Genomic DNA, 26,254 nt, shown 5'->3' on the forward strand with positions numbered 1-26,254 from the left:
CCCTGGCAGGCTTGGACGGCTCTGCAGGCCGCTTCGTGGGCTAGGATGGTGTCCTCGGCTTCCTGGAGAGAGACCTCCTCTCTCGAACAGGCGCTCCTGCAGCCGCCTGTCTCATAGGCCGCAGATCAGCCAGTCCCGTAGCCGCTCCTCCAAATTCGTGAACCTGCAAGCGACGGCAGCTTCCCACAGGGCGGCGAGGAAGTCGGCACCGGTCTCGTCGGGGTGCTGGTCCCTTTTCTCGAATTGTGACCGCGGGGCCACCTTGGAGCGCCGGGGCTTGAAGTGGGTGTTGAGCCTGGCCACGAGGTCTCGGTACGCGACGGTGTTGATGGCCTCCTGGGGAAACAGATTCGCGGCGACTTCCAGCAACGCTGGCCCCCCGAGGCAAAGCAGGGCGGCCGCCTTTGCACCGTCCTCCGATATCTGGTTGAACCGCATGTACAGTTCAACGTGAGCCAGGTAGTGAGTCCAGATCTCGGGGTGGCGGGTCTCGAATTCGCGGGGTTGTCCGGCTCTAGCCATGGCAGCGGTTGCGGTCTTGGTCACGGATGTGGCGCTTGGCGTTGCCGGGTCGGCTGGTGGGGGGAAGAAGGAAAATGCCTTTCCCTTCAGCTCGCGGAGCGTTTCCCCAGTGACTTCAGCTCTTGGTTGGCAGCAATCCCATCCTCGTCACCACTATTGTGTAGTGGGTCCGACGCAAGGAAGAGACGCCAGCCGGTGTGTGAGTTCAGCTCTTTATTGGAAGGGGGAAGTGAACTGGGGAGTGAGGGTTACCTGGCCTCCTTAAATACCCGGCCAGGTAAGCGTGCAGCCAATGAGGTTGGCCCTAGGTTTCCCGCCGAACTAGGTTTCCCGCCGAAAACCGTCCAGGTCAACACCCCCTGGTGGCTGTTGCTATGCAGGTGCCTGCATACATAACAGTTGCAGTGTGATCCTACCTTATCATTGCTATACAAGCAAATGTCTTCCTTCATACATCACTTGTATCTCTTTACTTTTTTTCCAGATATGCTATCACAACTCTATACTGTGATTTATTGAGACATATCAGCTTATGAGCCTATTATTAACCTATGGTTATTAATTAAAGATTAATTGCAATTGTCAGGTGTGAACAATAGTGCAAGCTATAATTAAAGTAAAATGGAAGTGAAACTTTTGAACTCTTCCTTGCAGTTTGCTCATTTTCATAATTCTGAACAATATTTTAACATTGCTTCCAGTGTGTCGTATCTTAAAAAAATCCTGAAAAAATAAATATGTCTTTGGCATTCAAAATACCTAAAGGAAGCAGCCATGCCACTGCTCTAATGGCGAAATTAGCACTGCAGCAATGAAACCATCTATAACCAGCAGCTCTGAAGGTTGAAATTCTGCTGAAAAGCAATGGAGATCCAATGAGGACCCCAAATGCAGTTCAAATACAATGCAAACCAATCAGGGCTCTAGCTCCTTTTTTGGTGCAGCCCTTGCAAAACGTACAGCATGGAGCACTTCCCACCAGCTCTGAAAGTTGAAATTTTGCTGAAAAGCAATGGAGATCCAATGAGGACCCCAAATGCAGTTCAAATACAATGCAAACCAATCAGGGCTCTAGCTCCTTTTTTGTGCAGCCCTTGCAAAACTTACAGCATGGAGCACTTCCCAGCAGCTCTGAAAGTTGAAATTTTGCTGAAAAGCAATGGAGATCCAATGAGGACCCCAAATGCAGTTCAAATACAATGCAACCAATCAGGGCTCTAGCTACTTTTTTGGTGCAGCCCTTGCAAAACTTACAGCATGGAGCACTTCCCAGCAGCTCTGAAAGTTGAAATTCTGCTGAAAAGCAATGGGAATTCTGCTGAAAAGCAATTCTGCTCCAACACTGGAGGTTTTTAAGAAGAGACTGGACAGCCATTTGCCTGAAATGGTATAAGGTTTCCTGCCTGAGCAGGGGGTTGGACTAGATGACCTCCAAGGTCCCTTCCAACTTTATTATTATTATTATTATTATTATTAATCCATAAAGCTTGAGTTGTATATGTTATTTTCTTTAGTAAAAAGTACAAAAAGAGCCTTGGTGGAGCAGTGGGCTAATGCCTCCTTAAGTAGCACCAGCTGCCTGCAATTAGTGCAGGTTCGCATCCCACCAGGCTCAAGGTTAACTCAGCCTTCCACCCTTCCGAGGTAGGTAAAATGAGGACCCAGATTGTTGGGGGCAATAAGCTGACTTTGTAATAATGCCGCTTGGGGTGTGTGTGAAAGCCCTAACAAGCAGGCATATACATAGAATGAAGGCTACTGCTAAGCTTGTAAGCCGCCCTGAGTCTTCGGAGAAGGGCGGGATATAAATGTAATAATAATAAAAAAATAATAATAATAAAAAAACATCACTTATGAGTAGAAAAGAAGGTCACAAATATTAAAATAAAAACATGGATACATGGGTAGGCATTCAGTATAAGCCATGATTTATATCATTAGGGTTTTTTGTGCATTGCAGCACAACCTGCACACGGGCAACTTTTGGACCAGTGGTCATTTGTCTCTATACCAGAGGCAGCAGAGGTGTCCAGCAGCATCCATGTTGACTCGGCATCCATTCTAGGATAGTGCAGCCCACCCTTGCATGAGGGAGGTGGTTAGGAAAGATACTATAGGAGTTGACGGAGGTGTGCTGAGTGGATCAAATGCATCACTAGTTTGGAGTTGCTATGCTCCCACAAGAGACTTGCCTCCAGCCCTCTGTGAATTTCGTTAACCCTGATCTAGCGCCAATTTGTCTTGACTGTTAGTAATCAGATTCTTGTGTATAGGTAGTGCAAAATAAACCTGTAGTACTTTTGAATTCTACCCCAGCTCCTCATTTCTTGCGCCTGACAGGTATACTAAAAACTGCCTGCCTCACAACTACACAGCTAGCAGATCATCTGCTTGGCAGTCAAAAAATCAGAAAAAATAAAGAATCAAAAGAAAGCTCATTTTTAGAGCCTGGAATGTCTGTACCTTGCTGGATAAGAGACAAGGGGTCAGGCCCTGAAAGATGAACCGCATTCAGAGCAGCTGAATTTCACCATTAGAGCAGAGGCATTACTATACTCAGTGAGACCAGCTGGCAGACAAGGGTTCATTACAGAAAACAGCAAATGAATCTGAATTTTTTTTGGAAAGGGAAACAATTGACTAACAATGAAGTTCTTCAATCAAAGCTGCTCTGTTGAAGAACATCCCTATTCTATTCACTGAAATAAACAAATGCATCGTGAAGTTCTGCTTTGAGTCAGGAATGTGGAGCAGCAAAAAAAAAAAAAAAGCTAATACAATCCTGGGTTGCATGAACAGAGGCATAGAATCAAGATCACGTGAAGTATTAGTACCGCTTTATAAAACCCTAGTGAGACCACATCTGGAATACTGCAACCAATTTTGGTCACCATACTATATAAAAGATGTTGAGACCTTGGAAAAAGTTCAGAGAAGAGCAACTAAGATGATACAAGGCCTGGAGACTAAAACATATGAAGAACGTCTAAAGGACTTGGGTTTGGCTAGTCTAAAGAAAAGACGAAATAGGGGTGACATGATAGCAGTATTCCAGTATTTGAGAGGCTGCCACAAGGAAGAGGGGGGGTCAAATTATTCTCCAAAGCACCAGAGGGCAGGACAAGAAACAACGGTTGGAAACTGATCAAAGAGAGAAGCAACCTGGAATTAAGGAGAAAGTTCCTAACAGTGAGGACAATTAACCAGTGGAACAGCTTGCCTTCAGAAATCGTGGGTACTCCATCACTGGAGATTTTTAAGAAGAGACTGGACAGTCACTTGTCTGAGATGGTATAGGTTCTCCTTCTTGAACGGGGGACTGGACCAGAAGACATCCAAGGTCCCTTCCAGCTCTATTCTATTCCTTCCTTCCATTGGAAGAAAAGTCTAAGGAAATATCTACTTCCGATATGCACAATTTTTTTATTTTACTTACTGTTTAAATCTTTACTGAGCATTTCCTATAATGTATTTAGGTTTTGTGCATTGCACTTTCCACATGTAATATGTGATGAAAGATAAACCAATGCATAAGAAATGGTAGTGAGGTAAGGGTTTTCAGAAGTTTTAGTTGAAGGAAATATTAAAAGGGCAGAAAAATATATTTCCTAAAAAGAAATTGAAGAACCAGGAAAGCACCCTGAGTTTTCTTAATAGTTTCAGGTCTCCTCCCCGCACCAAGCAGAAAACCAGTTTTATAGACATGCAAATGTGAGCCATCGAGTAGGTTGGAGCCAGGAGCTTAGGTAGACAAAGACAAAGCCATACCCACAACCAGCAAAATTCCTAGCAAGATTCCTAGAAGGGCACACCTGGACCCAGTACAGTATACGTGACACAGGAAGTAGCCTCACAGGAACAGGAAATAACTCCAAACAATAGAGTCTTGGGGGTATAAAAACCCATTACCCACATGTGGTTAGGCCTTTTTCTGTTGGATCCATCTTTTTGTGTACAGCAGACATGTCAAACACAAGGCCCCGGGGCCGGATCCGGCCCGCGAAGTAGTTTCATGTGGCCCGCAAAGCCATCCTGGAAACAGTGAGGGAACGGCCCCCACTGCCTTGGCCCTGGCCCAGAGACCCTCCTTCTGCCAGAGACCCTCAGATCTGTCCCACTCCTGCCCAGGCCCCCATAGGCACCTTGATGTGAACGATGTAGAGCTGGCCATGCCCACCCAGTAGGCCATACGCACTCTAGCCATGCCCACCCAGTAGGCCACGCCCACCCTGGCCATACCCACCCGGCCCCTTGAGGGCAACCGCAATGCTGATGCAGCCCTCAATGAAATTGAGTTTGACACCCCTGGTGTACAGTGTTTATTCCCTGCTTGGATGAACCATGATGAAAACTTTTCTTCCAACAGTACATTGTTACATTTTTTATTCAGCAACTGCAAAAGTGAATTGTCACCTACATGACTGAGTGAAAATCATGGTTCATTTATTCATATAAAATATTTTTAAATTTTATTGTGACAAATTTCAGGCAGGACATTTGAGCTCAATTTTCTAATAAGTTCTTACGTGCCAGAACATTTTCTGTTTGACTTCTATTCTTATAGTTTCAAATGTGTGCCAGTTATAAGAGCTTGCTGGATTACATTTAATATTATGAAAGAAGCAGAACTTTACCTTTGGTCTTACTTTTTTTATACCACTCACTGTTTTCATTCTGCAGTCTCACAAAGCTGTTTTTGAAAATTTGAAAAAACACAGGGAACACGCTGAGCCAATCAATAGTCCCTCCAAATGGCCAAAAGGAAAACAGTATCATTTGGCCAGCATCTTGTCCCCAATTACCACCATTCCTGAATTGATTAAAAACCTGTCACTTCTCCAGTCTACAAAACGGTCATGAAATAGCTAACACCTCCCTAATTGCAATACACGCTGGCTGTACACGTTTGGACCATTGGAAAGGGGAAGTAGAGAATTGCAACGAGGGAAACTTTCTGGCTGCATACACACCATTCCTTCTGCCTAAAAATGTGTTTTGCAAACTGTGATAGTGAAATAATAATATGTTCACATTTGGACAGTACTTTTCCCAATAGCCTGGTTTTTTTTGGCTGAAATGTGGGAAAGACACGTTCTGAATTACGCCATAGGCATCAATGGCAAGTCTCTGCATTGGGGAGAATAATGTGGAAGTAAAAATTGCCTTGCATTCTGGGGCAAAAGCTTTCCTCAACAGGGAAAAACAAACTGCTTATAAACTCTCCAGAGCTGAAGAGGAAAATATTAGCTTTGTGTTACATACAAGCATAGGAGTCTAAATTATTCATCATAATAATTTGAGGTCTGAGGCTGCTTCTCAACTGCCATAAATCTCCTCTGTGGAGGTACCCTAACGTACAGCAGAAAGCTACTCAGAAATTTCAGTTGGTGCAGTTTACAATGGCCTGAGTGCTTACGGGTGTGAACCTGTTCTGTGGAGCTAGCATTGATTGCCTATTAGCTTCCAAGTGAAATTTAGATCACTGGACTTAACTTACAAATCTCTTTATGGCTTGGCAACTGATCACTTGTAAGATTGCATTTCCTTAGAGTTGGACTGACCACTTTGATTATGTTGGGATAAGCACTTGGTTGTTTCCCATTTCCGGAAGGTCAGAGGGTCTACAAACTGGAAGTATTGTACATTTGTCCTTAACAAAGGCAAAATTTTTCCAGAGGACTTTTAGGTAGCTGATTTTATTTGCCATATTTTTAAGCTTCCTTGTATGACTTTGTCCTGTGAGCCATTGAGCGTCTTGATGAATACAGTAACACACATTTGATTGATACATAAATAAATAAAGGAATGTTGATAATATCGACATTGTTTTTTCCCCCCAAAAAACCCCCTTTTGAACTGCAAAAATAGAAGTAAAAATGTAAATGTAATAATCAATTAAATCTGAAAGGGACATGTTGGGTGATTAAAAGAAGCCTAGCAAGGTTTCTAGTAGAAAACGAAAAGAATCTGGTGTTCCGTTCCCCATCTGTATTATAGTCCTACCTTTAGTCCTCCTTAGATGGAGCACCAGAAAGAAACATCCCAAGAACTTGGGCCATTCTTTCAGGCCTTAGCTCCCATGTTGATCCAATAACAAGTACAATTTCCATATATGGTAGCCAAATGTAAAAAAATTCATTTGGCCTGTGCTGTAAGTTGCCAAAGGAAGTCAGCTGTATAATGTAGTTTTTTGTGGCATCAATCAATACCAGTTAGGCAATGTTACAATTTCCTGTGGTTTATTTTTTCATTTGATATTGCTTACGGAGGAGATAAAGATAGAAATGTTAATAATTAAAGGGATTCCTGTAATCCAGCCTTTTCCAGTCCAGTGATCTGCACATATACTAAATTGCTACTTCCATAACCTAGCCAACATAGATCATGCTTGCTGGAGGGCATAACACTTTTCTTCCAATCTAGAAGGCACTAGGTTATCGAAATGTAGCATTAATTATTGGGTATGTCAAAAATAAAGTCTGGATTCTAATTTATTCATCTCTTAATAATACTACTTTTATTCTGCTTTATATGTTCTTAATTATTTTAGAACCTATTATTATTTTTCTGTTTTATACATAAATATATACAACTAGTCTACTATTTGATGTTTTATTGTATCTGCCCTCATGGCTGTAATAAATTGATGAGGGAAATTGAGAAAAAAATGTTGGAATTTGACTGAGTAAAGCAATAGGTTGATTAGTCTATTGCATATTCTCAGTAATGATTTGATTAGTCTATTGCATATTCTTAGTAAAATCAGTGTTGATTCTAGATGTAAATGTGCATAGGTTTATATAATGAAATTTAAATAAATCATAACCAATTTGTTTTCAGCAAATTTCCTTCCAGTATGACTAAATATAAAAACAATCCATTACTTTTCTAAATTATAGTTCCTTACTTTCATAGCAAATGTGATCGTCATGTATATACTAGTGCTATTTCAATATTTCCCATCAGAAATGTACTTTAGGGTCATACTGTAGGTAGAGTCTCTCATAGGTATTTCTGTACTTCATCTGTTATGGAAATACATTTATTATTTGTTTAGAGGATTCTTAAGTTCTGAAACCTTAAAAATCCTTAAGAGAGTTAAGAGGTACATTGAAGGAGAAAAGGTTCACATTGGCATATGCCAATAACAGCTGTCCTTCAGCATTTCTGTAAAGCTCACAGACCTTTATATATACAATGATTTAATTTCTCCAATCTCCCTATCAACAGAGGAGGATTTTTTTTAAATTCCATTTATATCCCACCCTTCTCCGAAGACTCAGGGCGGCTTACAAGCTTAGCATGCCTGGGTGACATTTTCATAGAAAAATACTTAGAATGGAATTTTCAAAGATGAGAAATAAAGCTTTCACAAGCATTATCGTGATTATGCCTGTTCTATATTATAGTATATTGTGTACTATATTTATTTACATACTTATCTGTGCATTTCTAAAAATAAGAATGCCGTACCACATAATTAATCACAGATGATTAGTTTTTTCATTCACAGGTCTGTTTATTAAATATATTTCTTTCAAGGACACATTGCTTTCATAAGGCAGTTTAAATATATAAAACCTTAAAATACATCTAATGCAACAAACATACACTGTAAACCATTAAATAAAAACAGCAACTCAACACATTTCATGCAAGCACATTAACAACCAAACTCCAACTGAAATAAAAAAATAGTTCTTTCTTAAAAAGCAGCAATTTTAAAAATTGTTTCTGGCGAATGGAATTCCAAAAACCTATTATTTACAATTGAGTTCTCAAAATTCTATATGTTGACAATAGGTTCAAAACATACTTGTGCAATAAAATCCACATACTTGTTTCTTTTTGCAACAATAATAAAGAATATAATAAACATTGCCATTAATTAAAATACTGCTGTGCATAGCAACATAGACCAATATCAAGGACAAACAGTGTATTCTCCTGGATGGATGGTCTTCTTTTTGGTTGGATTCACACACCTTTGTAAACCCACCCCCCAAACCTAGATTAACAAAATAAAATAGCTGTATACATATAACACATTTTGTCTAAGGGAAACATATTTTAGCTTAAAATGATGTGGTTCCTACAACTTGCTAAAGCAATAGCTAGATTCCTATGAATGCTAAATCATAAATCACACAGCATATTTTAGCCAATTATGTGAACTCAGCCTTTGAGTATATTTTAAAATGTCATACATTTAAAAAGAAGCTAGTAAATGGGGGGAGCGGTAATTTTTGTGCACAAGGGACTGGACATATCCTTTTAATGAATACAAAAAGAGAAATGGAACTTGGTTCACAATCACATACATAACATACAAAGCTAAGTGTCCTCTGAAAACTTACGCTGAAAGATAACAATAACCCTTAATAAATGCTAGATTTTCCTAGACAATCCATGATCTGTTAGGTTATCATTTCATAGATATTTCCTGATATAAACAGAGAAACAGAATGACCAAGGGCAAAACAAAAAAACCCATCAGCTATTCCAACTAAATATATTTCCATTATGTTCTCCTGTCCCTTATCCATTTACTCATCCAGCTGTTATTCTTCATTTTGTGATTACTGATATATTCTACATTTCATCCTTATTTGAGCTTGTTCAGATTTTAATGATATTTTAGGGGTATTTTAAAAACACTTCTGCAAAGTTGCCCAAACTTGTTGGCAACTTTTTTGCCCCATTTTGGCTACAATTCTATCAACTATCAGTATCCAGTACTCCACTGTTAGCCAAATAAATATAATTGTTCTTCCCAAGTCTCTCTTCTAATTTTACAATACAACCACAATTTCACTCACAAACCCTCATTTATCTGTGCAAGTGTGTCAAAAGTTGTACACATACACCAATATTCTTCCCATATAAATGCAGACACACTCCAACATAAATGGTGTCATATTCCATATGAGTTTTGCTTCATATGCACCTTATGAATATACAAAGGAGTAAGCTGCCTGCTAGTGCCTAACAGCTGAGATAACTTATTTTTGAAGAGATGATTGGCCTTGAATAGACTTAGGAAGATATAACTCCACATTCTGCACAATATCCCTGACAGGCTCCAGAACTTTCTCATTTATTATTTCAAATTGATTCCTTCTTGTGACAAGAATAGTATGTGTTTACTTGAAACCTCAACTGGCATTAATTTAGAATTGTGTAACTGGGACGATGATTAAGATTTGTTCTTCAGTCTGCAGAGTAAGCCTCCCCCAGTACTGTGTTTCTCTGAAAGGAATTTTCCTAGGAGAGCTAAATCATGGTTTGAAAGTGTTTACACCTTTTTTCAGCAAGTTCAGAATTGGCAATAAACTTCTAGACTTTTCCTAATATGAAGGGGAAATCAAACTATGTCACTAAACTGGAAATATAATGGTTTTCTAAAATGCCTCTACAAGTGTGTATTAACAAATGTTTGTGGCACCAAGATAGCATCTGCTTCAAATCAGGTTTGAATCTTGGTGACTACATGAATATGTCTGTTCATAATATGAACATAGTTTCACATTGGTTTCTGAAGTTTTTAAAAAATTACTTTCCTAAAAATAAACTCAACATAGTACGGTAGAAACAAAAGAAAAATAAATGTTTAGATAAATTAGTTTTACAATTAATTATAGAAAAGTACAGTTAGCATATTTTGGTTATTTAAATAATTGGTTATATTCTGTTTTTTATTTTTTTAGCAGTTCTTGGGTACTTAAGAAATATAAATAGTAAAATAGCTAAACAGAATAAGTTAATAAGCAGAAAACCTGAGAGAAATTTTAAAAAATCATGATGCTGCTTGGATGAAAAGAATAACCAGACCTTGTAGGTACCATTAAAAAAAAGGTTAAGTAGTATTTTGTCTAACTTTGGTGATCCTACATATATGTTATTAAATATTTTATTCAGCTGAGGGAATTGAAATAATGTGATTGGAACTAATTTGGTTGTGGAGTCCTTAGTGCTCTCTGAGTTTGGTTGTTTTCATGAAGAAGTTTCATTACCTCGCTAGGTAATGTTTTCAGTGCTGGAAGGGAGCTGGTTTGCTCTCTGTTTATGTATACATACGGTAGCTTGCCTTGTCAATGTTGGTGGGGGTGATGTTTTCTCCTTGGTAGTTCCTTGACTGGGCTGTTGTTTACTGCTTGATTCTCTGAGTTGGTAGTTCCTTGATTAGGGTCTTGGTTACTGCTTGTTTGTCTGGGGTTAATCCAGGTATTAATCTCTGCTTCTCTGGGTGTTGATTGATGGCCAGGAAGTTTTCTGCTCTTTTTGTTTCCTTTTTTCTTTTAATTATCTCTTTTGAATGATATGTAAATGTTGTTTATCTCTATGTACCTGCTGACTTATCTATGAAGAACTAAATTCAATGAAGTCCATGAGTAATGCCAACATGTATGTATTATGCAATGTAGATTTCTCTAATTTAGCTCACCTAAGTTTTAGATTATAACTACTGCAATACTTGGCCATCTGCCCAGGAATTGTATTGTCTGAGGGTGAATGGAGTTCAATAGAACTGGAAGATGTCACATACATAAAGTCTGATTAATCCATATTTTAGCTAATGGTCTATCTTATATATATATATAATTATGTATGTTGAATGAAAATTATATTTAATCTGCCAAATTAATATTGGTTTAAAACATCACATGAAATATTTTAACCACATCATACGCCTATATTAACTATATCTAATAAAAAATTACACATATATGTTAATACATATGTAATGTGGATTCAAGATACATAAAGGTAAAGGTAAAGGTTCCCCTGCACATGTGTGCTAGTCGTTTCCAACTCTAGGGGCCGGTGCTCATCTCCGTTTCAAAGCCGAAGAGTCAGCGTTTGTCCAAGGACGTCTCCGTGGTCATGTGGCCGGCATGACTAGACGCCAAAGGCGCACGGAACGCTGTTACCTTCCCACCGTAGTGGTCCCTATTTTTCTACTTGCATTTTTACGTGCTTTCGAACTGCTAGGTTGGCAGAAGCTGGGATGAGTAACAGGCACTCACCTTATTTAAATTACTGAGATTTTAGCCTTAGTACTTTTACATTGATTTCAGTCGAACATTAATTTGACTGTTTTAATGTGAACCAAGTGATCCAGTACAGTCAATAAACATACAAAATCAATGGGCAATTCGATACAATTATTGAGAAAACAATCTGCACTATTGCAGATAAACAACTATATCAGGACAATCTCTGGAATTCAGCAACATGTAAATATAATGGTATCATAAAACAGGGTCACAATACACTAAAATTTGGTTGGTTTAACATATTTCTTTTGGCTGGATTCTTACAATATGCTAACATCCCCTCCCTCCCCCAAAAAATAAAAAAATAAAAAATCACATATTGACTTAGTGCAATGTGGGAATCAGTCACATTCCCAATCATATCCTCAACAGAAGACTTTCTCAAATTTGGCAAGTTTTTACTAAATATAAAATTTGACACATTTGCAATATTGCACAGATCCTGGGGCATATTTTTCAGACCCAGAAAAACATGATTATTCCTTGATGCCTCCTGATATTGCAATAGACTATTTCCATTCATAGCTCTTCCCCCAGAATGTTGAAAAATGCAATGTTGATTAACAGAATTATTTTAACTGCTGGTGATGGACTCATAATTTTCTGGGCAGCATTTGAGAACTGATTTTGCCACTGACACCTTCTGCTATTTTTTTAAAACCCTAGTCTGTGGCCTTCATCTAATCAGGTTTACCTCTGCTTTGATATTTTTAAATTAGTGAATTAAAAAAAAACCACCTCCACTTAACCTTAACTTCCCCACAAATGGACATGTGCTGGATGTCCAGATTCACAGTAAAGAAAACACTTGAGCTAAAAGAAAGTACCGACATAAAGTTGTTTCAAATTGTTGTGCGTCTGATTTTGTTGGGTAAAATGATATGTTGCCCTTTCCATTTGTCCTGAGGGTGGCATGAAATGGCGCGGGCTACCTGACAACACTTCTGCACGAAGATCTTTCTAAGGAGCAAGTAAACCCAGGGGTCCAGGATCTGATTCAGTGAAGCCAAGCGGATATGGGTCAAGGAGAAATTGCATTCTGGCTGCTGTTCTGTACTTTGGGTTTGGTTACAGGATTCTCTGCATTGATTCATAGGATTGGGGTTAAAGGTCACGTTCAATATTGTCACCTAAAAAAGAAAGAGCGAAGAGAAGTATGCTGTTATTATTCAAGGCAATACTTTAAATCTTGCCAATAAAGATTGTTTTTATTTTAGCCCATCTTAACTCAGTCCTGTCATAAATCCGAAGACTTCAGGGGTAATCAATTTTAAAAATAACTGATTCATACATTATTTCCATTTGCTACTTTTCTCTCAACAGTATTTCTAATCAAAAATATTTTGTAAGTTTTAAACCATGTTGACAACCGGCTGAATCAATAAAGAAATCACTGTGAGAGAAGCATTTAATCATAACCACTCTTGGGGAAAAATTGTCTTTTCAGCTTGAATCAAGAAAAATCTTTTAATTTCTAGCAAATTATTAAATCTATTTTTAGTGTCAAATTCCAGCTCTGTTAATGAGCCACATGTCTGACAAACTGTATAACATCCTCAGGAAAATTAACATTCTATTAATATCCATCATTCTAACTCATTAAAATCTGGAAACTGAATGAGATTATCCTACACCCTTAAAATCAGTCCATTTTCTTAATGTAATAACCATGAAATTATATCAATTAGATATAAGCTTGCAGTTTCATGCAAACAAGGAATATATTCTAATAACAAGCTAAGTGATATTTATTTTTCCATGAATTATTTGGCACCCACTTTTTTACTGTCAATCAGCACTTTCGGTAATTTTCCACTTCCTTCACAAACACTTGAAAGCACAGCTGCCTTTTAATTTAATTCTACATGAAAGGGATAAGGGTAAATATAACCAGGGTTCAGACTATCAGATTTTATTGTTGTATAATTTTTCCATTATGAAATTTGGTACAGAATATTCTGAAAGGGTATTTTTGTAACTAATATTAATCCAATTGGTATGTTCTTGTTCTAATCAATTAATACAATATGATATATTACAGATCAGAGGCTATATTTTTTATCCTTCTCATGCAGAGATTGCCTGGCCTCCTGCCTGCGGTCTTTCCCACTTCCCTACAAATAAAAGCATTATGTCATAATTTTGATGTTTTTTTTTAAATTTTAAAGCACGAGAAAATTTTTGAAACCCATTTCTGTTATTAATTGCACATTACTGTATATTGTACCTATGCACTAGATGTGTTTGTATAACACTCTTAAGCTGATTACACCTGTGACATGATGTCATGCAATAGCCAGTCAACCGCAAGATTGCACAAGAGCAGTTTTCATTAAAAACATGCTCAAGGCTGCTTTGGTGAAAGGATCCTCCCTTATTCAGCTATGTCATGCGAACGCAAAGGTGTGGAACAGTTGTGCCAAATCAGTCTTCCGAGAAAAAGTGGAGGACGTAAGGATATAAGGCAGCCAGGCTTTCCGTTAGAAAATGCACTGAATATGTCCCCCTAAGTGCGATTGCCCTCAGGCCCCAACAGAATTGCACCTCATGCAGGTATTCCTCCTGGAAATGGTTACAGCCAGCAGTTATTCCAAATGAGAAAAAGAATTTCTCCTGCCCAGCTTCTGAAAACATTTCATGTGTGTTTCCCCCCCCCAATTCAGTCAAAATTTTGCTTGGGAGGGAGGGCGATTTGCATACCTAACTTATACCATGGATCAAGAGTCTGGTGGCCACTGTCCTAAATTCCAGTCCTCTGCTCTGGACATCAAACATATTACTTGCATATGCTCTGTTTTGCCCGCCCGTCCTATTTTTACACCTTTTTTATATCCTGGAGAGTTTGCTGGGGTTAGGCTAGCTTTCTGTTGCTGTTCCTTTTCTTTCTTTTTTTACAAGGATGTTTTCTTATCATGGGACATCTTGTAGGGACTGGCTTTGCAGTCAGGTTTAGCAGGGTGATGTTAAACACAGGCGGATGTAGATTATGCTGTGTGGTGGAAGTGTGGGGAGAAGGGAGGTTGTAACCAGGTGAGTGGGGATTGCATGTTTTTGTGTGTACTTGGGCTTGGAGTGCTGCCATTTTCCCTTTTTTTTTTAAAAAAAAACAACCCCAAAACTTTTGCCTACATATGCCTTGTTCTCTGTTTGACAAAAAGGAATGAACAGATAATTACCTAAAGTTTTGCCAGTAGTTCCTGGTGCAAGGATTTTGCAAGTATTTCATACTTACAGGAGAACCTGAGTAGGATTCTGTATTTCCCAAATTCTGATCCAGTTAGTCTATGTGCTATCAGTTAGTGCCCAACTGACTGTTTGTGTTCCCAAAAAGGTGCTTGTGTTTCAAGCGGTACCTATAGTGTAGAGTCCCAGTTTCAACCCTGAATTCTATTAGTATCTCTAGTGTGTGGGTTTTGCTTAATTATTTTTAGATTAAAACGTTTTTGATTTTTCCTGAAAGCATCTCCAAAGTGATATAAAATTTGGAAAATTAAAACTAACCTCTTATGAAATTTAGCACAAACCATCTTTAAGATGAACCAGAAATTAATTAATGCTATTTAAAATACAAAAAAATGAGCCGGATGAAACAAAATGCAGGTAGTTCTTGACTTACAGCCGTTCATTTAGTGACCATTCAAAGTTACAACAGCACTGAAAAAGCGATTTATGACCATTTCTCACACTTCTGACCTTTGTAGCAGCTCCATGATCATGTGATCAACATTCAGATTCTTGGCAACTGATTCATACTTATGACCTTTGCTGGGTCCCAAGGTTATGTGATCACCTTTCGCAACCTTTTGACAAGCAAAATCAATGGGGAGGTCAGTTTCACAACAACCATGTTACTAACTTATCAACTGCAGTGATTCACTTAATAACTGTGGCAAGAAAGGCTAGTAAAATGGAGCAAAACTCACTTAACAAATGTCTCACTTAACAGAAATTTTGAGCTCAATTATGGTCATAAGTCAAGGACTACCTGTATAAAACTAACCCTGTTTAAAACTCATTAATAGTATACTATATACTGTAACTCCCACAAGTAATTTTTCATGGTCCATTTAAAACTAAAGGAAAGGAGAGAAGGAAGAGGTCAGGGGAATGGGAAGGGCGCTCATCTGTTTTGGGGAGAGAGTCCCTAATTTGAACACTGGCACAGAAAAAATACTAAGAAAAGATGAGACTAGGAGAGAGGAAATAAAGTGCATGCCAATATAAAATATGCCGGAGTCAAGAAATCGCAACCAAAAAAGTATGTCCATAAAGCTGGGGAAAATAACCAAGGTATCAATCAGCACAGTGATTATGACTTGACCCGGTACATTTAAGAAGCAGGATTGACCTGTGACGTCTCCTGGTATTCCAGGGTAGAGAAATCTCTTATTTGGGAAAAGGTACACATATCTTTACTTCTTTTTAGCTGTTTACTATGGTTCAAACATCAAATGGTTCTCAGTGGTATTCGGGGAAGCAAGGAATTTGATAGCATTAGGCACGGCTACAAAGCAAGGATTTTTGCACATTAATACTGAGCTCCAACATCTGGTCAACATCTGCTGTTCTGTCCTTTCTGAAAGTTTTATTTTAGTAAGACTTGAAACATTTTTCAATTAATCTGAATGACTGAATTTATTACTTTTTCTACCTCAGAGTTTGACAATAAAGCAGAGACAGAGTGCTAGATTCAGATTATGGGGATTATGGGAATTAGTTTATGAGATTTTTTTTTGTCCTTGAGACACCTAGTTTCCTTCAAGCAGTCAGAAAAACCCTTCCTCTCTTTTCTTTCTTGCCAACATTTATCTCAAACAAATTTCAGCTGCCAACAGGGTAAGGTTGCGACTAGCACCAAATTACGTAAGGCTTTTTCAGAACAGCAAATGAATAAAGTTAATTTAGAATACGTGTATTTTTCCATTTGGATATTTGTATCAATCTGCCAAATTCTCACTGAAAAACTATTCTGTTTTATTGAGGCTCTGGTTTCTATAGCGAAAGTCAACATCTACAGGAAATGTCAATATCCATTCCAAAAGATAAAACCTTGCATCACATCCACTAGTTATTAGATGATTCAATGATACAACCTATATTTTGAGATACAAAGGAGAATAATGAAACAACTGCTTATTTGCCTGACTGATTGAAATCACAGTGTTATATGTGTGCATTAGATAGTCACTTCAAGAGCTTTAACTCAGTGCATGACAGAAAAAAAATAACAGGCTAAATTAGGATCAGCTCAAGTCACCTTGATCATTTAAAGAAATATAAAAAAATCTGTCTCCAGGTCATTGGATACAGTCATTTTCCGGATATCCTAGTATCTATAAACATGCTTTAAGGTTCTCAACAACTACTAAAACTAGAACTATAAAGACTGTTTTGACAAAGCCCATATTAGGACATATGCTTTCATGATGACGCTGCAATGGATGAAGGATGTAATTCATTAAATTTATAAAAAAATAAATATATTTGGCTTTTAGGGATGAGGGATGCCTACAGTGAGCCAAGATTTTCTTACATGCTGAGCCCTTTGCATACAACATCATGAGGCATGCGTAACAGTGGTGGAGTTAGCATTGAAATATATTCTATCATTAGCTCTCTCCTTACTACCCTTAGGAAGCCCATGGTCACAAGACTTTTTTTTATTGCAATTGTTTAATTTGGCTAGACTACCAGAGATAATCTATGTGATGTAATGCTTAAAGTTATTGGACTGGAACAAGGAAGATCTATCCTGAGCCATGGAAAATAAATGAGTGATTTTGGGCTAGCTACTCTTTCAACCCATCCTAGCTCACAGGATCATTATTGTGGAGGAAAAGGAATACAAACAGCTCTATGCTCTGAGTTCCTGGAGGAAAAGTGTGATATAAATCTAAATTTTTTTTGTTCAAAATGATTGGAAAAAATGGGGTATAAATTAATATAGCAGAACTGGAAATAAATGGGCATGTAGTATAAACCAAGTCATATATATACATCCTATGGTCAAGGAATTAAATATTTGACAAATTTCTGTCATACATATAAACATAAGATAAAATCGCATAATTCAATCACCTTAATTCTTCAAATCTATTGGTAGAGTTTATCATAACCATTAGAAGCGCAGCATTTCTTAGGCATGTAGGGTCAGTTTACATGGCACAAGGGAAACATCAGAATGAAATCATGGTTTCTTATGATACAACAGTCATTTGAGATGGTGATGAGTCTGCATACAGATGGGAGGTTGAAAAACTGGCCCTGTGGTGCAGCCAGAACAATCTGGAGCTGAACACACTTAAAACTGTAGAAATGATAATGGATTTTAGATGGAGGTCTCCTATTCTACCACCTCTTACGATATTAGACAACACAGTATCAACAGTAGAGACCTTCACGTTTCTGGGTTCTATAATCTTTCAGGTCTTGAAACGGACACCGAAGATCAAAAACGTCACCAAAAAAGCACAACAAAGAATGTTCTTCCTGCGCCAACTAGAAAGCTCAGATTGCCCAAGGAGCTGCGGATACAATTCTACGGAGGAATTACTGAGTCTGTCATTTGTACTTCTATAACTGTCTGGTTTGGTACAACAACCAAACAGGACAGGTACAGGCTTCAACGAATAGTTAGGACTGCAGAAAAAACAACTGCAACCAGCTTGCCTTCCACTGAGGACCTATATTAGGAGCCAGAAAGAGAGCTGAGAAAATATCTATAGACTCTTCACATCTTAGAAATAAACTGTTTCAACTCCTCCTCTCAAGACTCCGCTTTAGGGCATTGCATGCCACAACAACTAGACACAAAGACAGTTCCCCCCCCATGACATTACTCCCACAGCACTGTTTTATGCTAAAGAATAAATTTACCCATGTGGTAGGACTGTATTGCTATTATCCTTCTCATCTTTCCTATAATCTTCTCCTATTGGTATATTATGATTATCATTTTGTTTTTTGTATGTACACTGAAAGCTTATGTACCAGATGCAAATTCCTTGTGTGTCCAATCACACATGGCCAATAAAAGAACATTCTATTAGTATTAGTACCGCTACTGCTGCTGCTGATTACTTAGTATTATTACTGCTATTGTTGGTGCTACTGTTACACAAGAATTCAGACCTACAACTACCGTTAAAGTATTTAGACTAAAGAGGGAGTGTCAGTCATATAGTAGAGCACAACCTACTACTTTATAAGATAGAAAAATGTGGGTTAGACAGCATCACCACCATATGGATTCGTAGCTGACTAACTGGCCATACTCAGCATGTGGTCCTCAATGGAATTGCATCTACATGAAGGGAAGTGTGTAGTGGGGTGCCCCAGGGCCCAGTGCTCTTCAACATCTTCATCAACAATTTGGACAAGGGGATAGATGGGGAACTCATCAAATTTGCAGACGACACCAAGCTGGCAGGAACAGCCAACACTCCAGAAGATAGGCTTAAGATACAGACAGACTTGAACATTGGGTGCTATCTAACAAAATGAAATTCAATGATGAAAAAAAGTAAGGTTCTACATTTAGGCAAGAAAAACCAAGTGCACAGGTATAGTTTAGGTCAGGGGTCAGCAACCTGAAACAGTGAAAGAGCCACTCGGAACCGGTTCCCTCACAAAAGGAAAAACTGGGAGCCGCAAAAACTGTGTGCGCATGCACATACATGCGCGCATGCGCAGAACAGGGTTTGACTGAAGAGTGGAGCCAAGGCGAGATATGCACCTACCCTGCATATTTGAATTGATTGGTTGAACTTTTTTAGTCCCACTTTTTTTCTTTGACTGCACATGGCAGAGGACTGGGAGCCGCAGGAGATGGCTGAAAGAGCCGCAAGCGGCTCCGGAGCCGCGGGTTGCAGACCTGTGGTTTAGGTGGTACCTTGCTCAACAGTAGCAACTGTAAAAGGGGTCTTGGAGTCCTAGTGGACAGTCACTTAAATATAAGCCAGCAGTGTGCTGCAGCTGCCAAAAAAGCCAACACAGTGCTAGCCTGTGAAGAATTAATACCACTTTACAATGCCTTGGCAAGGGCACACTTGGAATACTGCATCCAGTTTTGGTCACCACGATGTAAAAAGATGCTGAAACTCTAGAAAGAGTACAGAGAAGAGCAACAAAGGTGATTAGAGGTTTGGAGGCTAAAACATGCAGTATAAGGAATGGTTGCTGGAACTGAGTATGTCTAGTTTAATGAAGAGAAGGGCTAGGGGTGACATGGTAGCAGTGTTCCAATATCTCAGGGGTTGCCACAGGGAAGAGGGAGTCAAGCTATTCTCCAAAGCACCTGAAGGCAGGACAAGAAGCAACAGATGGAAACTAACCAAAGAGTGAAGCAACCTAGAACTAAGGAAAATTTTTCTGACAGTTAGAACAATTAATCAGTGGAACAACCTGCCTCCAGAAGCTGTGAATGCTCCAACACTGGAAGTTTTTAAGAAGAGACTGGACAGCCATTTGTCTGAAATGGTATAGGGTTAGGGTTAGGGTTATATTACTATTTAGAAGGTTATCTAGGCATTAGTGTCTGAATGCTCCAACAAATCATTAGGTGTTTTTCTTTTTTCTATGCTCAAGTGTGCATCTCAATGGCACACTTCAGAAAAAAAAACCAGATGGAGCAAGTTCAAATAGCCTGTCTACTCTTAAGTCTACAACCCATAGGTAAAAGTAAAGGTTCCCCCGCACATGCGTGCTAGTCGTTTCCGACTCTAGGGGCCGGTGCTCATCTCCGTTTCAAAGCCGAAGAGCCAGCGCTTGTCCGAGGACGTCTCCGTGGTCATGTGGCCGGCATGACTAGACGCCAAAGGCGCACGGAATGCTGTTACCTTCCCACCATAGTGGTCCCTATTTTTCTACTTGCATTTTTATGTGCTTTCGAACTGCTAGGTTGGCAGAAGCTGGGACAAGTAACAGGCACTCACTCTGTTACGCGGCACTCGGGATTAGACCCACCAAACTGCTGACCTTCTGATCGACAAGCTCAGCGTCCTAACCCAGTGAGCCACCGCGTCCCTACTACAACTCATATTCATTTTAATTTGTAAAGGTGAGGATGCCTTGGAAAAATCACTATTTCACAATTTGCAGTGTCTGCAGGGGTACATATGTGTCAAATGAAGAAGGCAGTGTTGTGTCAATACAGTGCAAAATCTGTCCCTTTTGTATATGTGCCATGATGTCACATACAAATGCAAAAGGGTGGAGCTTATGGTGTGATTTGTATGATCTGCATTAGATTATGCAGATGTCTCTGTTTACAGTCAAATCTGTTTTCCCATCATTGTACTGGGGGGAAAAGCAGCTGTTTCCCTAAACAACTTGGAGACTGGTTAAGATTAGAAAGCTAATACACATATCACAATGAATACAAGGTACTATAATAGTCATAAATGGAAATAAAATGCCACTGAAGACATTTTGTTGTACTTCTTCGTATAAATATCCCAAGCAATTTTTTTTTTGCTGTCACTGGTAGCACAAACTATTTTGGAGTAATGTGTGTAAATTCACTTTTGGAAAGTGCTGGTAGACTTGGAGAAAAGGCAAAATGTTTAGTTTAATACAGATTATGTTTGCTGAATAATATAAACAAAGAGATATTCAGATTTAAAAACAGTCATTTATTTTTAGTCTAAACTAATCTATTACTGAAGTATCGTCAAACTAGCTAGCAGTATGATTAAATTATCCCGATTTCTATGACAGAGAGATGGGATTGGGGACAAATGAAAATGTGCCACAATAGATTGCAGTCTAACTCACTCACTATGCCTCATTAAAAACCTTTTCTCTGCTACTTGCGGGTGACCCTTCAAGGTCAAAAGTAGTCCCATTAGGAAATTAACAGTTGAAGATAAGCTGTTTCATGTATTTATTTATTAAATGAATAAACGTTCCTGTAACTATCTCCCTGGAAGTTAAGAGAAAAAACTGCAGATTAAAATGCACAATTCTTATCAGCAGTAGAAAACTAAAACAGGTGAAATACCACCGTAAATTGCATAGAACAAGGTTCTTTGCTTTGGTCATAGTTGGTGGCCCTTAGGAGGTCAAAAGCAAATTGGAGAGGGGTTACAAATTTGGGGTGGGCGCTTGTGAGCAAAATCACTGTCAGAACTTGCCTTTACTGTTCCTGGAGAAGCAACACACATCTTGTCTCAGCAAACAGGAAAGCAAAGGTTGTAATGAGTTTTGATGAGTGTCCAATGCTAATATTTGGGAAGGTTGCTTGACAGTCACCTACTACTACTGTGGCCTTTCATATACCTGCAATCTTTGAAGTACTTTTGGAAACAATGTTCAGCATTTCTGCCCATTGTTCAGATTTCATCTATTATAGCAATAGCACTTAGACTTATATAACACTTCACAGTGTTTTATAGTCTGCTCTAAGCGGTTTACACAGTCAGTATATTGCCCCCAGCAATCTGGCTCCTCATTTTATCAACCTCAGAAGGATGGAAGGCTGAGTCAACCTTGAGGTGAATGGAACTCCTGACAGTGGGCAGAGTTAGCCTGCCATGCTGCATTCTAACCACTGCACCACCTCAGCTCTTAACCGTTATTATTTTAACCCTTTTGATTAAAAATACTGTTTTGAATGATATTTATCATGAAAATATTTTAAAAGTTGCAAACTTATCATTGACTTGACATGTAGACTAAATTATTTCTATTCTTACTGCATAGATCTTACTATTCCAAAAGACTCTCAGCAAGTACGATCACAATCGAACCCAAAATTTCTGTTGCTAAGCAAGGTACTTAAGTGAGTTTTGCCCCATTTTATGACTTTTTTCCCCACAGTTGTTAAGCAAATCACTGGTTAAGTGAATTACATGGTTGTTAAGTGAATCCAGCTCCCCCCCATTGACTTTGCTTGTGGGAAGGTTACAAATAGTGATCACATGACCCTGGGACAGTGTAACTGTCATAAATATATGCCAGTTGCCAATCAACCAATTTTGATCACAGGACCATGGGGGTACTGTAATAATCGTAAGTGTGGTCATAAGTCATTTTTTTCAGAGCCATTGTAACTTCAAACAGTAACTAAATGAATGGTTAAGTCGAGCACTACCTGTATTAAAAGTAAGTGGTATATTTATTTCTTGCAAAACATTATTTCAATAAAATAATTAGTTTATTTGAATGAGTCACATAAATTACTTTAACATTTTAGGAGTTATGACATCACCCAGTTTGAGGATCTCTGGATTAAGCTAACAATCTCTTACAATATATTAAAGCATGTGGCTTGGGCTGAGCAGTTGTTAATGTGTGAAAGGAAAGGATGGTACCACTCGCCTTAAAGGAGGTGGTGGCATATGCTTCAGGGGGCCCTGGATGAAGTGGATTGTTTGGACCCTTTTCAATCTGGATTCAGGTTGGAATGGTACTCAGATGGCCATGGTTGTGCTTGTAAATGATCTCTGGAGGGCTTGGAACAGGTGCAATCATCCTGGGTCTCCTAAATCTCAGTGGCTTTCAATATTATCAGCCATAATATCCCTTTAGAATGTTTTGGGGGTGGGAAGAGGGAGGCACTGTTTGGAGTAGTTCTCCACTTTTCCCCTTGACCCCCGGTTCCAGTCAGTATTAGTGAGGGTGGAGGTCAAGTCCTAGGCCCCTGCAATGCGGTTTCTCACCTACTGGGTGAAACCATTCAGTGACAGAGGGTGTGAGATCATCATCTACCCATCCCACCAGATTGGATAGGATGAGCATTCCATGTCCCTTCGCTTAAATATTGCCATTTTGCAGGAGATCCAGCAGCCCCCCTTCCACTTTAACCTTCCAGAAAGCACTTAAGAGTTGGCTTTCCCTTCATATGTTGGGATAGGAGAAGGTTGGAGTAGGAGAAGAGTGTTGTGGACTGCACTGGGCAAGTTTGATTGTGGCACCAGGTTTTGTTTCTATTGTTTTGCTTTTATGGTTGCACATTGTTCTATCCTTTGGTTGTGAGTTACCTAGAGTCCGATTTTAAGATGGGTGGCCATATAAATGTTGTAATTAATTGCATACAAATGCAATGTGGTCCTCAATGATTGTAACCTGTTAACAAAATAACTTATGAGGCTAAAAGCTGTTCAATATCCTTCCCTACTCATCTAAGAAGTGTTTTAAATTTGTCAACACCCCTCAGTGTCATAAGAGTTATCATAAGCTGCATTTTGATATGGAGATCATGCCATGATTACATCTAGCCTACAGATCCAATGGCTTACAGTAGTTGCTATCTGATGCTCCTATCCTTTTCTCTTAACTTCTGTTAATTGAACAGAAAGGATTTTAAGTCAACCAGGTATTCAGTGCTGATCAGTTGGGCCTTTTCATTCTCTGAATACATACCTTATAGAATAGTTATTCGGGAAAAGCTTTGTGTGGCTTAAAAGCATACATGTATATCCAAATCTGACTGGTGCTCTATCTTCTTCATTTTCTCTAAAGACAGATAAAGCACCAACATAATGCAGATGGTTAATTCCTGTACAGATGAAGTCAGCTCAGTTTGGTAGCAAAGCACATGCTTTGAAAAGAATAAATCCCAGTCTCAAAGCATAGTTTTAACTTATTACAGAGGTCTTCCCTGAGACTCTCATCTGGAACATTGTATGAGCCTTGGTGGAGCAGTGGGCTAATGCCTCCTTAAGTAACACCAGCTGCCTGCAATTAGTGCAGGTTCGCATCCCGCCAGGCTCAAGGTTGACTCAGCCTTCCATCCTTCCGAGGTAGGTAAAATGAGGACCCATATTGTTGGGGGCAATAAGCTGACTTTGTAATAATGCCTCTTGGAGGGGGTGTGAAAGCCCTAATAAGCAGGCATATACATAGAATGAAGGCTACTGCTAAGCTTGTAAGCCGCCATGAGTCTTCGGAGAAGGGCGGGATATAAATGGAATTAAAATAAAAATAAAAATAAAATAAAACATCACAGTTAGGAGATGAACTAATAATCTGACCTGTTTCCAAGCACTTTCCCATGTTTCTTTTGAAAGAAGCCATTGAAGTTATAAAATATACAATTGCCTCATTTTCATCTTGGGTAAAGTATTTTATATTTTTCCAAAGATCTAAAATACCAAGCAGAATCTCAAAAAGACCAGGAAGAAAACAACAAAATGGGGATTGTTATGATGGTTAAAATGAAATTAAGTATATCTACAACCACTTTCAGTTATAACCATCTTTAGCTAAAGACAATAAGAAATGTGTGAATGGTTCATTTCAAAAGATATTTGGACAGAATTTTGATAGACAGGACAGGGGTTATATAAACAGAAAAATTACACTGACTAAAGTTGCATAGCACACTAATTAATAATGAACTTAAAATTTTGTTAAAATGTCATCTCTTTTCTCACACGTTTAAAAGATATATATCAGAACATAGTAAAAAAAATTGGAAAATATATAACAAGTTACACATTATTGCCAGTTTTCTCTAACTGGATGTTTCCTGCAAGTTAGATTTAGTACAACAATTTACAGCCTGGCTTTGTGCCAACAGGCCACTCTGTAGCAACTGGACACACAGAGAAAACCTACCAAAAGTGGGGACCAACAAGCAAGGAGGACACACATGATTCCCAGCAACTGGATAAAAGTTTCCATGGTAATCCTGCCCCACTGCTTCCTTGATCGGGATGTTGAGCTCTTGGACCAGCAGCGACACACCAGTGCAATTATGGTTGCCATGTTGCATGCCACAGTAACAGCGAGGGAAAAGAGACCCAAGAAAGCAAATGTAGAAGCAAAAACAGCATTGCCCACCCAGGGTTTTTCGTGCTCCTTCATACTGATGAAGCACCAGGTGCCCGGCCACTGAAGCGTATACTTCCCAATGCCCATCATGGGCAAGAGAGCAAAGGCAAAGCTAGTCAGCCACACACAAAGTAGAACAGTCTTGGTCAACCTGGTCTTCATGTGGCCGGTGTACCAATGGGGGGCCTGGATGGCCAGGGCCCTCTCCACAGCCATGGCACTTGCGATGAAGAGAGGGCAAAGGCCAAAAACGGTCATGGCCAAGCCAAAAAAGGCACACAGACCCTGGGAAGGGTCCACCGCTCGCCATTTCCGATCGGCCAAGTACACTGTGATGACCACGGGGCTGGTGAGCAACTGCCCGACGAGGTCCGTCAGGGCCAGGGAACCAATGCACAGCAAGAACGACCTCTTCCGCTGGTTCTCCTTCTTCTGGTAAGCACGGTAGGCTAGCAGCATGGCCAGTCCGTTGCCCACCATGCCCGTGATCATCATGGTCAGGGGGAAAGCCACCGACACGGAGGCGCATTGCTCCGCGAACGTCCCGCTGCCGTTGCCTTTTTCCCGGCTCCAGCCGGCGGCGTCGAGGGGGGCCATGGCGAACTGAGTGGAGTTGAGCCGGCCCCCATAAAGCCCGCGGAAAGTCATGTTGCCCGCGCGAAGGGCCAGCGGAGCAGCCCCGGCGGCGAGTGGGAGCGGAGCCCGAGACGGTCCCCTTCCATCGCGCCGCTCCCGCCTTTGGTGAGCCGCCCTCGGGGCTTCGAGTGGTCGAAGCAGATAACCCGCCGCGCTCTTATAAAGGCGCGGAGGCGGAGCTTTCAATTCATCAGGTGCCGCTCTCTCTTCCTTTCGCTCGCTCGGACGGAGAGAGAGAAAGGGAAAAGTAGGCGCTCCCGCTT

At 39.6% G+C, this 26,254-nt stretch overlaps 1 protein-coding gene across 1 annotated transcript; it reads right to left on the reverse strand.

The window, feature by feature from the left end:
• Positions 1-8,016: 8,016 nt before the first annotated feature.
• Positions 8,017-26,003, reverse strand: PTGER3 (prostaglandin E receptor 3; the record flags this gene model as incomplete). The annotated part of the gene is made up of 2 exons (XM_081325753.1): positions 8,017-12,709; positions 25,140-26,003. 2 exons carry the CDS (start codon positions 26,001-26,003, stop codon positions 12,422-12,424), a joined length of 1,152 nt encoding a protein of 383 aa, XP_081181879.1. The 3' UTR covers positions 8,017-12,421.
• Between the last annotated feature and the right edge of the window lie 251 nt (positions 26,004-26,254).

This window comes from Vipera berus (assembly GCF_964194415.1).
Source record: "Vipera berus genome assembly, chromosome: 3".
In the NCBI taxonomy this organism is placed as follows: Eukaryota; Metazoa; Chordata; class Lepidosauria; order Squamata; family Viperidae; genus Vipera; species Vipera berus.